The sequence below is a fragment of the Lepisosteus oculatus genome, chromosome 1 (genome assembly GCF_040954835.1).
Source record: "Lepisosteus oculatus isolate fLepOcu1 chromosome 1, fLepOcu1.hap2, whole genome shotgun sequence".
Lineage (NCBI taxonomy): Eukaryota > Metazoa > Chordata > Actinopteri > Semionotiformes > Lepisosteidae > Lepisosteus > Lepisosteus oculatus.
This window is the reverse complement of record NC_090696.1, coordinates 77,847,923-77,863,048: the sequence shown is the minus strand read 5'-3', so window position 1 is coordinate 77,863,048 and position 15,126 is coordinate 77,847,923. Positions and strand designations below refer to the sequence as shown.

Sequence of the window (15,126 nt, the reverse complement as noted above, 5' to 3'; positions counted from 1 at the left end):
AGCCTTTCAGAGATCATACAGTGCATGTCCTGCATGGGGCTTTCATCCACACAGCAAGGAGCGCTTTTACCTTGTCTGAAAACAAGGTCCTTGTCTGAAAACAAGGTCCTTGTCTAGCTCTGCACCAGCTTCACCTGCCTCTGCCGCCGCTGCTGCTACACCCTAGTTATGATGGACAACAATTCACTTGGTCAAGTATCAGATTTCAACTGATACCTGCCAGTAGCTCTGAAATGGTGACATCATTCCCAGTGATAAGGCTGGGATGTTGCCACTGCATTAAACCAGTACAAGAACAACTGGGAATTTGAGGTCAAGACAACCAGCCATAGGCCCTGTGCCGTGAACCAGAAGTGGCAATTTTATGAATACTGCATCTACCCTGGACCAACCCCACCAAGCATCTCTGACAAACGTTCCGTTCACAAGCTGCTCTGGTGACAGATCCAATGGAAACGCAGTGACAAACAGGATAAAAATGTCTTCTTCTGCAAGAACTTCAGCTTGACTGCCAATTCTGTGACGCATTACGCACATTCTGTGATCGCAGGAACCTGGAAGCAGAAGCCACATAACATCAGATCAGCGATCTGCTTGCAGACACGACACCTGAAACGCTAATATTCAGGTGGAAGTGAAGAGGAAACGCATATAAAACCAACACCAGGAGGCACTTCTGCAGGAAAAAGGGCTGTGGGAGTACAGAACAAGTTACAATGACACCCTGTTGAAGCTGACGAACCCTGGTTTACTTGGAGAAACAGCGGGATGAGATCTATCGACATGAACTTCCAGCGAGTAGATGGGCAGAGTGGCCTCTACTCCACTCATTTGCAACCTTCCTCATTTTCTGTTCTCTTAAACATGGTTACAAGCCATTTCAAGGCAGCCTGGACCGATGGGTGGCTCTGTGGCTAAGATTCTGCACCTGTAGCTGGAAGGTTGCTGGTTTGAATCCCGTGGCCGGCAGAGGAATCCTACTCCGTTGGGCCCCTGAGCAAGGCCCTTCACCCCAACTGCTCCAGGGGCACCGTATAAATGGCTGACCCTGCGCTCTGACCCCCAGCTTCTCTCCCTGTCTGTGCGTCTCATGGAGAGCAAGCTGGGGTCTGCGAAGACAAACCCTTAATACAAGAAATTGTATGCGGCTAATAAAGTGATCTCATCTGATCTGATCTTATCCAAATCAAGGGGCTCTGAAAGTCTTTATTCATGAAGGTTTTATTCTCCACAAAGTACCGATAGCTGGTTCTTCATTTGTTTTTGTTGAGCAGTCACTTTGTTTCTTCTGTGTGTTCTTTCGCGTCAAGCACTCCACGCTGAAGATCTCTACATGCTACTGCTACCTGCACCCTCTGCATCGTGTCCAACTGCATGCTGTTCTTCTAAATGAATACATGTAAATGCACTGGTGGTAAACTACAGATACTGCTGACTACCACCGCAACAGCTGTCCCAACAAGTGGAGCAATGATCCCTCTCAGCACACAAGTGGCCAAACTGATTTCGTCCGTGACTAACCCAGCTGACAAGAGCTGGAGGTTTGCTTTACGGAACGAGTGGCGTTTCTGAGGAAGCATCTTAAAGCAAAGGCTTACAGGACCCCGTGCTCAGGCACCCCGGTCTCAGAGCTAAATTCTGCTATCCTCTGAGGAGTATTAAAAACGTGAGGACGTGAGGTGACGTGAGGAGCCCCCCTCCCCCCCAGCTCCTCACCTTCGTTCCTGACGGCGTTGGCCTGCAGGTCGGAGCCGTGGCCCTGCAGGGACAGGCGGGGCTGCTGCAGCCGGCTGATGATGGGCTGCGGGGAGGTGCGGTTGTACTCCAGGGAGCGGGCCGGCGAGCGGGAGCGCGGCGAGTGGCGGGGGGAGGGCCGGGGCGAGGGGCGCGGCGAGGGCCGCGGCGAGGGCGAGAAGCGGCTGACGGGGGGGTGGAAGCCGTGGTGGGCGGCCTCCTCGTCGTCCTCCAGGCTGTGGGCGTCCAGCTCCTGGTCGCTGAAGGTGCCGCGGCGCAGGGAGTGGCAGGAGGAGCCCGAGCTGCGCCGGGAGGCTGTGGCCGCGTACTCCTGCCGCAGACCTGCGGACACAGCACAGCGGCTCAGCCGGACACGGGCCTCCTCGCGCCCGCCGCGCCCCGCGCTGCGCACTCTCACCCCACGAGACACGAACGTCCGCCGCCTCACTGCGAGACCCTGCACTCCTGCAGGACACGTCAGAGGAGTACAGCCCTCCCCTCCCCTCCCGAGACAACACCAGATAAGAATACAGACCGGTTCCACTAACGTCTCGCCCCGTCGGCTGTCGGGAAAGCAATCCGTGACCGCGATGGGAAAGGGAGCACGCTTTCCCCATACTCACTCTCCTCCTGCATCCGCGCCAGAATCTGCACGTCTGTGACGTCGTTGAGCTTGTATCCCGACCCCACGGAGTCCTCGTCCATCTCCGAGGTGCTCAGCTCGCTGTCGACCGAGGACTGGGGGCTGATGGGAGGGTTCCTGTCGGCGGGGCTCCTGTAGTGTCCTGCAATGCAACGCCAAGACAGGCCCCGGGTGAAATCCGACCGGCATCACGCATGTCTGGAAGCATCTCGCCCGCCGGGCGTCTCACGGGAGCCTCAGGCCGGTCGCGTGCCACCCGAGAGCCGAGGCGCCCCGTACCTGAGCTGCCCGGGAGCACCAGCTGCTTGACGATGGGCACCCGCGCCGGGGTGGAGGAGGGCGAGTTGAAGCCGCTGCTGTACGGCGAGTTTCCCGCCGTGGGGCTGTACGGGCTGCCGTAGAAACTCCGCCTCTTGTTTGCTGAGAGGAGAGAAACACAAAGGGGTCACAGGGTGCCGGAGCACCCTGCCGAAGCCGAACCAGCAGCCGAGAGCTCGCCGCCAACTGGTTTGGTCTTCCGAATGGCTCTGGTGCACCGTGGCATTCCAGCATATTCATTGCAGCACCATTAAAAGCAGATAAACAGCAGAACTGTAACAGCCCGCTTACAGTATTTTTATGAATGTCAATAAGTCTGCAATTGTTCTTACTGAAATAAAAATTCGGGAATTTCCCGATTTTAGATAAGCTGGACAGAATGCATTCACTGCAAGGAAGAAGCTAGGGTTCCCAGGGCTATTCAGAGAGAGGTATTTAATGGGTCAGACAACCAGACACAGAAAGGTGGCTTTCTGCCAGAAGGGTCTCACTGGTGCTCACCAGCAAACAGAGCAATGAGGCGTTTAGGAAAGAATGACAGAAGATTAAGTGGGTGGAAAATGTCTGCAGCAACCGATTTTGTCATTCAGCTGGTATGCATTACTTATATTTAATATGGTGGTCAGAATCTACTTTCAAGAGGATTTTCCTGGAACTGCAGTATGTATAAATGAATGTGTAACGGATCCCTTCACAGATTAACTGTCAGTGTACTCTGCTATTATTCACCCAAGGAACGCATTAACCAGGCAATTATCACAATGTCTAAGAGCAAGGGGTTTACAGAGAAATAATCTATCATTTCCCTACAGTAGCAGTATTTTATTAGAGGCAATTTACTAGACAGAGAAGTGCGTGTCTTAATCAATTAAACGTTCACAAACGGCTGGTTTCTCAAAGACAGAAGAATAACGACACTGCCGAGTACTCAGGCAAGCACACATAAGATTGACCACAAATGATGTCAGTGCAGTACGATGCTGCTCTCGCCAGACTAAGCAGCAGCACAGACTCAAGAGGCTCCTGAAGACTCCAGCACGTCCACAGAAGACGTGGCACCAGCTCACACTGCCCGCGTACAGCAAAGACGGGAATCAATGCTCAGCTTGGTGGTGCCAGTGGCTGGACACGGCCCTGCCGAGCACCCGAGTGTGCTCTACACCTTCCTCTACAGGTGTGACCACAAGTTTACACCTGCACATTCGGCTCCTGCTGTTGTTTCCATAACATGGCTAAGGCTGGCTGGACTGCAGTGTTCTGGACTGATTTTCCATGTGCCATTTCCCAACTGGCGCACGTGTCTTGATTAAAGACGATCGTTTAAACTGTCTGACAACCCTCATGTTACATACACTTACAGGACTAGTGAGTCTGCACCAGGCCAGCTTACTAGAACAGAAGGTCACATTTTTATTTGAGCTTAAGCAGCACTTCCCCTGTATTGCTAAAACCAAGATCACAAAAAGCAAACAGCCTGAGAGAGAAAGCTGGGGGAGGGTGAGGTGAGGCAGCTGAGGGCAAAGCCCACACATCCAAGACTGACAGCCAGCGCCATCTGCACCACAAGTTAACTGGTCCTGCTACTAGAAAAGCACTAGGAGGAATTATACTTCTGAAACAAAAGCAACTTCAGCTGACCGGGCATACAGTGCTAAGAAAAAAAGTTAACGGCCCACCCCCATCCCTAGGTGGGTCTGTATTTTACACCTAAAATGCATCTGATCTTCAAGACAGCCACGCCTACATGACACAGTTTGGAAGTGAACACAGCTGTGCACTGAAACTGGGCGAGGCAGACTGTGACCACTGGGAGCTTCAGACATTCTCCAGCAGCACTGATAGCATGTGCTCATTGTTAAATATATGGCTAACTGTGCGCACAAGACAGCTCCATGTACTGTATAGCTTGTGTGCAGTTAAGCTTAATTTTACACCTTAATTAATACTGGCAAAGGCCCTACGTTCTCAGTAGTCATCTGGAGATAAGAGCTGCTTCTGCACACTGCAGAAAGGATATACAGTTAGAGCTCTGAAGGCCTTGGGGTCTTTGCAGTGCTCGGGGCGGAAAATTACAGCATTGTGAAAATAAATGGTGACACAGTGGTTGTTAAAATCCAAGGGTGAGGTCCTTACTCCACTCGAGGGGATCCTCTGGAAGGGAAGACGGCTCGTTCGGATGCGAGCTGGAGCTGTGGGCGAGTGGTTTAACGTGCAACACAGCCATTCCGGCCTGTAAAGACTCCCGCTCTGAAATGAGCAGTTGTAAATTACGGTGCTGACAGCCTCTGCAGAGACCATTAAGTAACCAACAGACTGAAATCTAAAAGCCATGCATTACACGAAACAAAATCCTTTGTAAAAAAACCTCATAAATCCTGCACCAGGCTTCTGTGCCTCTTCAATCATATGAGTAATCACTCATCTTCAACACTGGCCTGCAGATGGTAAACCACAGGTGATCTCAGGTCTGCGGTCCACTATGGAAATGACACGCGATATCATCTGTGGAATGACTGCAATTTGCATCCATCTGCAGATTTTAATGTCCTAGACCCAGAGACAGCGCTCTGGGCTCCACACAGCCACTGCGTCTGCGACTGGAACTATGAACACACTCCCTGATGGGCTGTACAGGACAGGTACATATTCAAAACAGGGCTTTTCCCCACTACTAGCAGAGGGCAGCTACTTAAAGAATTAAACAGAAAGTCTTGTGATGAAGTTTTTAACAGTTTTCTGTATGGTTTAAAGGGGGAAATGGTCAGAAATCTCTTTAAACTGACATTAGCAAGGCCCTATGGAACGTTTCTGGTATAGTGTGTATACATACAGTGCCTACAGAAGGTCTACACACCCTTTCCAAAGTAATATTTTGTGCTCTAACAGCCCGATATCAAGATACATTAGATCAGATTTTATCTTTATTTACACACAATAACACACAGCCTCCAAGTACAACACAGACGCTGAAGCATTCTGAAAAGTAATTATAAATGAAAACCTAGAAAAACATGGGTGGCATAAGTATACACATTTGTTAAGGAACACCAATTGTAAATGAGTGCTGGCGTAACCAACTGGCTTCCAAATCAAACAAGCTCATCTTGATGATGATGTCAGAATAAACCTGGAGAATCCTTTAGGTCTCTGCTGCTACCTGTACACTAAGTGATCTAAAGGGTCTTTATTCCAGGCTGTTAGGCATGTATTTTTGGGAAAGGGTGCACAGACTTTCTAAAGACACAATGCTGAACATTACTGAGAAGACCTCCAACACTGCTGTCCAAAAGGGTGTTCATCAGGAACAAGGAGTCAGAATATCGATCATCAACACAGTCCACACACGCGCAGTGCTTTTCATTCAGAAGGGAAAGAGATCAACTCCCAGCAGGAGCAGACTCAACAAGTTCCTCCGTGCCACCTACTGTCTGAGGAAGAGATGTGCTTCTGACAGTAATCTGGGGCTACAGAATGCTCGGCTTAACAGGAAAAGCACACAGGGCACGTGGAAGAAGAAGGAGAAAAAAATAAATTCCCAAATCCTTAAGTACACAGCAGCACTTGAGAAGCAACAAGTTAAAAGTGAGGGTCGAGGGGTTGCTACTCAACACTTGCTCAAGAGAGGGCGGTACCCGAGCTGTACTACCCAACCCTAAGCCTCAGAGAGGAATTCAACCTTATGTTCTGAAAAAGACAACGCTGATAAAACTGTTAATCACATTGAAAAGTCAAGATGCTGAACCTGTACCTTAAGGGTCCCAAAGGTCACCCCCAAAGGTGAAAGGGCCTGGGACTTCACACCTGTAGATACAGCTGCTGACTGACTGCACAAGGAAAGGGGCCCAGTCTGACCGGCTAAGCGCAGCGAAAGGACCAGATTCACATTGATGTGCTTCTTTAGCCCCTACCACACGCAGTGTCTGGGAGAAAGGAGACTTTTTACATGAGAGCGTGAGCAAATATCGGGCTCCACGGAGTGAAAATGCCTTTACATGACCTGAAGCATGGTCTCTCTGAGACAGGACAGGGGTGACTGATCAAGACTCAGAGGGCTGAGAAAAAAACCCCCACGCAGTACTGCCATCCAAAGCCCAGTCCCACAGCAACTGCACAAAACAGCTCCTAAACAAAGCTACTGCACTAACAACGGCCCATTACTTAAGAACCTAAATATATCAAGAATGCATAAACCGAAGAGCCAGATGTTCTGCTGACCTCACTGCTTCATGATTCATTGCTTGCAATACAAAAAGAAAAACAATGGGCAAGATATTGGCAAACATGCGCATAATATTCCCCTGCATTGTCAAGCACAGAAACCTTTCCCTCCGGTACTGAAAATGAAATAACAGAAACCAGACAGGCTGCAGCGAACTGCAGACCATCACAATTCATCTGGACCTTGTAGTGCATTTGCGATGCAGCTTAAGAAAACACTGTTGTGTTGGAAAGCAAGATCTCTGCAGTACAGACTTCTTCCATTCCACCTTCGGATCATCACCAGCTACAACTACTGAGACCTACAATCTGCTCTGGGACTGGGATCATACATGCTGCAGGCCTATAAACACACTGGCCTCCACAATATTCTGCACCTTACGCAAGCCCTCCGTCACATGAGTGTGCTTTATTAAACCCGGCAGCAGGGCTCCAATTCCAGCCTGTGGAATCCGAGCCCAGTCCAGACTGAGGCATCGTCTAAAATTAGCCGCAATGCTCACACAAAGCACTGCTCCAACGCAGCAGCGGGGCCCGTCAGCAGAGAGCATTCGCCTGGTTCCCTGCCCGGCCAGCACACGGGTACACTCCCCCACTGCCCAGGCACTCCGGGGAACTTCACACTTCTCCTGGGAGCGCGGCAGTTTACTCCAAGAACTCCGAACACAGCTGCCTGAACTGCGCCCCTCTGATGGATCTGAGCAACACTCAGAGGTGTACAAATGGAACGTGCAGTGCCCACAATCCGATATATTCAAATTCCCCCCGGTGCCCTGGCCAAATAATTCCCAATAATCCCCATCTGTGAACTGGCTTCATCACTCAGCTCTCCTCCCCAGTGAGAGCTGGTGTGAGGGGAGCAGACTGGCGCATCATCCAGGTGGGGCTGCACACTGGTGCTGGTGGAGGGGATCCCCATGACCTGTAAAGCACTTTGAGTGTACCGTACAGTAAAGCACTATATAAGTGTAAGGATTATTATTGAACACTACTGGGGGGTCTTGAGTACAAGAACATTTGAAAAGTTACAAATGAATGTTTATATATATATAAAGTTTCAGGAAAAAAACTAACAAATGGTGTTTTGTATCTGGGACACAGGGTTTGTGCCCACTGGGAAAGAGCAGAGACAAAAATAACACTAATCAGCATCTTTTGCCTACCAACAAACACGTTGAGGCTGAAATCAACATAATAATAAAGCACTTTACAACAGGTGCAAAAACAAAACTGTTTCTTTGGGTTTTAAGGACAGCAAGTGACAAAATAAGCACATACAAGAAACGCAATAGGTTAGACGTGCAGCAGAAGATCCATGGTTATCAGAACATGGAGCAGGAACACACTGATTATATAAAAGCAGAAGGTTCTACAGAAGGTTTCGAGGCTGGATCGGAATGTGTTCAGGGTAAGCGACTCTCCGATATCCTTGGGGACAGAATTCCAGAGCTTTGATGCACAGCAGGAGAAGGGCCTGTCACCTACAGGGTATATATGAGCTTGGGGGACAGACAGGAGACCGGAGGCAAACAAATGAAGGGTGTGGGGTGGGGAGTAGACGGATATGTCAGACAGGTACTGACGTGCCAACCTATATCGAGCCGTGAACGCAAGCATGAGGATTTTGAAGTGGACGCAAAATCCGACAGAAATTCAGTACAAGGACTCCAGGAAAGGAGTAATGTTATCATTTGCACTAGACCTGGATGGGATTCTGGCTCCTGAATTCCAGACATACTAAGGTTTGTTCAGTGTGGATTTAGATACCCCAGCGAGTAGGGCGTTACAGCAACCAATTCTAGAAAAGACAAATGTGTTGTCCAAGTTTTCTACTACAGTCAAAGACAACATATGGCAGTCTGGTGAGTAGAATCTAAAACTCTTGGGGATACCAAGTAGAGTAGAGATACCAAGTCTCCAATAATGACCATTGATGTAATCCGGAAATGTATCCGGCAAAGCTGACTTCATGTTGTGTAAAAAGCTCTTGAACCTCTTTAAATGATGTAATACTATCGATTTTACTGCCCTGAGGTGAGATCAGACCTTCAGAGAAGAGCAACTAGATACACTGTTCAAAATACGGATCTATCAAAATTTCATTTCTATCAAAACTTAACAGAATAACTATTTATGAAACACGAATCTGAGGACACAAGTGGAGAATTAATTTAAAACTGATAGCAGGAGGCTCTTCTTTGCTTTCACCTTGAGACCAACATGCAGGTGCACATCCAAAACATTCTACACGCAGGACGGAGGACTTATCTGAAAATGACTGAAAGAAAGACGATTTCCGGGTCCCTGTTTCACATTTCTTCATTGTTGGAATAATAAATAGGCAAACTACTTTGCATACAAACATGCAAACCTGTAGCAACTTGGTTGACTTGTATTAAGGATTTTTTATATTTTAATGGCACTAATGCTTAAGTGCAAACCCCTACATATGACTAGAGAAGGGCTCTGCATCACCTAGCATTTTAATAATTTCTAAAGGCCTCTCAGTGCCTGCTGTCTCACTGTTACATGAAGTGATCTAAAATAGTTGAGGCCTCATGATTCTTTAAAAGAGGATAAATATTCAAAATGCACAATTCTCTCCCATTCTGCATTAAACAGCGTGTTAAGTGAGGCACGGTGCTTTATAATGAAACCGTGGTGAATGCTGACATTTCACTCCTGTGTATTCCTGATATGTTTTTTTTTTTTTTACTGCCTGGATACAGTTTGTCAATGTGAGCATTCAACTTGACTTTTATTGCCAGAAGGCTGTAGTTATTTAGGCAGGAGTCTAGAACAGAATCAGACCTGTTGCGGTGACGTCAGTGCTGTAGGCTGGAGTGCAAGGTCTTAAACACGCTCATTCACCTGACATGGTGAGATCCAGCCTGTGTATCAGTGACCTCTTGGCAGACTCGATGTCCGGAGTTGGGTGATCCAACACTTGTCTGCACCAGGCGATCGGGCTGACAGCTTTCTGCAGAGGACTGTCGCTCTTCTTTGTCGTTTCATATAACCTGGAAGGCAAAGGGAGAGGAGTGTAAAAGGGAGACAATGATGATGACTTTGAAGGTGACCAAACCAGGTGGGAAGCTCTCGGCAGGGCCCATGCCCAAATGGAGGCGCGGAGTCTATGGGTTGTACTTTGCACATGCAGAAAGAGGAACGCGATGAACCCTGTGTGCACAGAAGGCAGACTACCTCCTGCCTCAGACTGCGCTCGGAGCTACGCCACGCGCGCGCCTCCTGTGAACAGGCGCAGAGAAGGTTTTCTTCCAGGCTGCCTGAAGGGCCACAGTGTCCATCCACTCATTCAGAAAACAAGCCTTTACTTTCCTGCCTGCTTGCCATGCACGCACGCGGATGCGGATGACGCACCCTCACCCTCTCCTCTGGAACTGTGACTGCAGGTCGGCTGGTTCCTACTGGGCGCCCAACTCTAAGCTCTGTAATCTCCGCTCCACGTTTTCTTCCTTTGCAAAAGCTTTCATAAGAGCCTGTTAACTGGGAGTCCATGGAGTTCAATTATCAACACTTAAATGCCTCAAACTGGAAGAAAGACGAGTCTTGTCACCAGGTTGCAACATGCAACCTGGATTGAATGCACAATTGAAATCACAAGCCACACCTCTTTTTTTAAACATTACCCATCTTATGACTAGTCTCATCACAACCTCATCCAGTGGCTTCAGTGGGTAAGCAAGGGTAGTACCACTGCACTGTGTGACCTGGGGCTCTCAGAGGCTTTATGAAAATGAGCCAGTAAGCTGAGTGTTTTAGGTGGGGCTGAATTTCTTAAGAGTTAAAGATAAGATACAGGTTGCCTCTCAAACACTAAACTAAGTACTGCAATTGAGCTAAAAAACACTTCACAGGTTAAAATGGCTTTCAGAAGAATTAGTGGTTATGCAGTGATTTTCCACTTATAAAAGGAAGGAAAGCATTAAATGAATACTGAGTAAAGGTACATTTGGCAATAATTGTCACTGTGAAATATGACCAACAATAAAGTAGAATCTCCCATCTTGATCTGTAGATTGTCACTCAGCTCAACAATTCCTGAGATATGAGAGATTTCTCTTCCACGCCCAACAAGAAGAATCTGCTCTTGACAGATTCAGATTGAATCATGTGAACAGGGCGATCGAATGCAATCTGGGTACTGCAAGCACAATGACAACCCTTAACATGACTTTCTCAAATCACCAGGAAAACGACAGCGTGGACTGAACCCCAGTCCTGCGGAATACAGTCTCAAATTACGAAAGCAAGATCTTGTGATAATAAATAGAATGGGTGTGCTTTTTTTAAAAAAAAGGCAGACCCCAGTCTAAATGCCAGCGAGCTGATGTGATCCTTCACTTCATTGTTCTCTGACGTAATCTTTGAAAGTAAAGAAGCAAACGAGATAAAAGAGAGCCGCAGTGATTACAAGCATCCAGTCAGCTGCTCAACTCTGCCCCCAGGCAATAAAGACAGCATAATATGTCACTGCTGTTAAACTCCATCTTGTACCCTGAACAGTGCCTGGAGCACAACACCCAGCCACTCGGCGCAACACGAACCACAGGGCACAAGTGGAAACTGGAAACTGAACAGCCAAGAACAGGAGGCATGTCTTTACCCAAAGGGCTGTCGGGGAACAAGCTGCTCAGCCAGGTTGTTGAAAGCATTGCCAAAAGAAATCTGATTTTCAAGATCCACTTGGAAGAAATCCTGGGTTTAATTAACTACCAACACCCAAGGAACTAGAAAGGCCTCCTGTCACTGGTAACCGTTAGTGTATTGTTAGGAGTGACTCTCGTGGGGGTCGGGCACTCCTCGCCCCTCTGCACCGAGGCGAGCCCATATCACGGGCGACACACGGGGACACGAGGTATTGAATTAAATCACGACTCCCTCAGAAGAATGGACAAGCGCGAGTCCTCACCCACACGGGTTTATCACACGCACGTTACCCACTTACCTAAAAACGTTTAGGTATCCAGCTTGTTACACAATAGTCACAGCTAAAGAAACTTCAGTCTGTAACAAAGGCAATCCAGCAGAAGCATGTTTTTTTATTACAGGCTCTCGCAAACAAAAAAGTATCAGTTTCCCAGTTTAAGGATAAACAGCCCCAAAAAACTGAATACAGTCTACAGCAAGACAAGGGCCCTTACAGTTAAAGATCACATTATTATTTCTCTACAGATCCCAACTTGACTCCCAGGCTGAGCTGACTGTAAGCAAGCATGCCTGATGTTAATATGACCTCCCCAGGCTCTCTGCCAGCTGCTTCTGAATCTACAGCGCACTGCACCTCTCTTCAGCACAGAGCAGACTACGCCCAGGATAAACAGGCCTTCCATTTCCTTCGAGACAGAAGACAGGGCGTGCAGAAGGCTGGACTGTCTATAAGGCAGACAATAATATAGATGTCTACAGAGTGTGCGCCTTCTGTAACTCTTGCCTTCTTTAATCCCATTTAAAGCTAATTTGCAGTTTAAACAAACTGAATAAAATACCATGACATCTCTTTAAATGGTGAACACTTTAGTGTAAGGTGCAATCCTTAGAAGCTAAACGTCTAAGTAAGCATATGCCCCCTCTCTCCCGAATCTTTAATCTTGAAATGCTTTGTCTCTTCCTCATCTTAAACCTAAATTCCTCATTTAATCAGAAGACTGGGATGCAGTCCAGCTAGCGGAGCTGCCCAGGATTTAATTCAACAGTTGCTTTTCGTCACTGGCACCCTAAATGCAGAACAAGCCAGTTGCGAGTGAACCCCACTCCCCAGCGAGCTTTGGCTCTCTCTGTCTGCGGGGGGCTCGAGGCATGTGGGGGGGCACACCGGTGCACACTGCCATGACTGAGGGGTGTGGTGATTGTGGGGGGGGGGAGACCGCACATCGGGCAGGCCTCACGAAGAGCACAGAGCTACCGTCTGCTAAACCCCAATCCCCAAGCACACCCCAAACCCCAAGCAACACGAGCCCAGCCAGCCAGAGAGCCTCAGGAGGCGTGAGCCAGAAGACCCCCCCCACCGCAGATCTGAGCTCCTGCTCCAAACACTGGGGACACTCTGACTTCTCCTAAACCCACCGATCCCCTGCACAGAACAGGGTGCGAGCACAGCAGGGAGTGATATGAACAGAAGAGCTGGAGTCTCTGTGCCCTCAAGCACTAATATATTCAGAGAGACACAAGAAGCTAGATGTCTAAATCTTTCCGTTGTGGACCAGCATATAGTCCTTCCAAGATAATCCAGGCTTTCACACTGCCAGCTCTGAATAGCCTCCATTATGCCAGCTGTTAGCCAGCAGTGCAGGCCATGCTCAGTGCATATTGCCCAGGGAAGAGAACAGTGCTGTTCCTGGGTCAGAGCCAGGTCAGCTGGAAAGTCAAGACTGCAAGGGATGTCAACAAGATTTGTGCTAATCAATGGAATGCTTTCAGCGCAACACACACATTAACGCAGAGAGTCCAAGTCACACTGTTTCCCGTCGAACGTCCTTTGAAGCATTTTTCAGCTCTCAGGCTGATGAAGGAGCCTTAACCAGCCCCCAGAAATCAGAGCAAAGCCCAGGGTATGGTAAGCAGTCAGAGGGCCTGAACTTGCTGAAGCGCACTGAATAATATTCAGCATCTTTTCTAACTACTAATTAAGAAACAAACTGCAATTACATGCTCCCACACGTTATCTGCAGGTGCTGCTTGCACATTGTGCCGTACGTGAATATTTTTACTTGCCCGTTTAGCTGGTCTGTATACATCGTCCTGTACAATTCTGCCTGCAGTAAGCCTTTAAACAAGCTGTCAAACGAGAGTGCCCACTCTGCTGGTGACAGGACAGGCCTGACACAGACTGAGCTTTTTATTGTGTCCAATTACAGGTACTTTGTAGCTCAAACACCTGAGCCACAATGCCACATGTTCACGAATGGGATGCCAATGAAAATCAGTGGAACAGCCAGATGTATCTCATTTGCATTGATCTTTACAGCCCATTGGACTTCCTCAATTGTCCTGTACTCCAGGATTGTTCCACCATCATTAACCAGCATCAGCATTTCAATGGAACTGGATCTGTGCCTTTCCATTCTCTGTACATTTCACACTCCCCTTTCATGTTCAACCCCAGCTTTCCTCTTCAATGGCGAGGACAAGCAGCACTCTCCGCTTCTCCTATTTTATCCCATTAACCGGACTGGTCGGATATTTACAAGCCATGGGGACAGGCCTGGCTGGACAGCTGCAGATTTCGCATCTCAGAGAAGCAGTGAAACTGAATAACTTCCCAAGCCAGGGAAACCCCAGACTCCTGTTGGATAGCGGTCAGACACATTTCAAAGTTTAGGGGCCTGCCCCCTTACAGAGAAGAATGATTCCTCTGAAGCAGGGGTCCCCTGCACCCGGCCAGTCCGTACAGAAGGGTGACGCAGGAGTAAGGGGGCAGCTCCCACACGACAGACCCTGCTGCGGCCTGCTCACGCCTCAGGGGACATCAGCCAGCATGCTGGACGCACAAGAACCAGCCACCTTGTCTTAAGAAATCAAACTAAGGGCCGAGCAATCTGACAAGAGCTGCAGCGCCTGCCCACTCTCCGCTGGGAAACCCGACCAGGGAGGACGAAGAAAAATCCAGCACAAACAGGACCTGATAGTCCTGAACTCGCTAGTTAACACGACCACTTTTCTTGCTTTGTTTTTTTAAAAGAACACTGAATGAACGGAACGTGAAGGTCTTTATCTCCTTTTCCTCCTTTTAATTTTTCCAGTGAAAGCAGGACACGCTGACTTTTTAATTCCGTCAAGCCCCCTCCCTGCCTTCTTTCTCCCCCCGGCGGCGGAGGGCCAAGCGCCTCCTGACCCCCCCGCCCGCTGTCCAGGTGACAGGCTGCCCACAGGCGACATCTGCCAGGACAGGACAGGTGCCCCGTCCCTGGCCGCGTCCTGGCCCAGCACTCTCAAGCACGTCCTCTCTCCGGGTCCCGACCGGGCCTCGGACAGCTCCCTCACTGGAGAGGCACCCCGAGCTGCTCTGATGACAGCTGCCCTGGTGCACAGGACAGACACGCTGACCTCTGCCCTCAGTCCGTGTCAGGACGCACCAGAAGCCAGTAGCGCCTGGAGCAACAAACACGCCCGCTGCTGGGCCGTATCTATGGCAATAACGCGGCCAGCAGGTCGGGAGGTGTCCACGCACGGCGTCGGGATAGTGGTGCCGA

The 15,126-nt window shown here is 49.0% G+C and overlaps 1 protein-coding gene across 2 annotated transcripts in view; it reads right to left on the bottom strand.

Annotated features, from left to right (window-relative positions):
• The window catches only part of slain2 (SLAIN motif family, member 2), a 28,752-nt gene that overhangs the window by 11,496 nt on the left and 2,130 nt on the right, over positions 1-15,126 (bottom strand). For both annotated transcript variants that reach the window (XM_069193809.1, XM_069193811.1), the window contains exons 2-5: positions 9,785-9,933; positions 2,657-2,797; positions 2,358-2,519; positions 1,717-2,076 (exon numbers count right to left, since the gene is read on the bottom strand). In XM_069193809.1, coding sequence (XP_069049910.1) covers positions 1,717-2,076; positions 2,358-2,519; positions 2,657-2,797; positions 9,785-9,933 — 812 coding nt within the window. The remainder of the gene's footprint in view (positions 1-1,716; positions 2,077-2,357; positions 2,520-2,656; positions 2,798-9,784; positions 9,934-15,126) is intronic.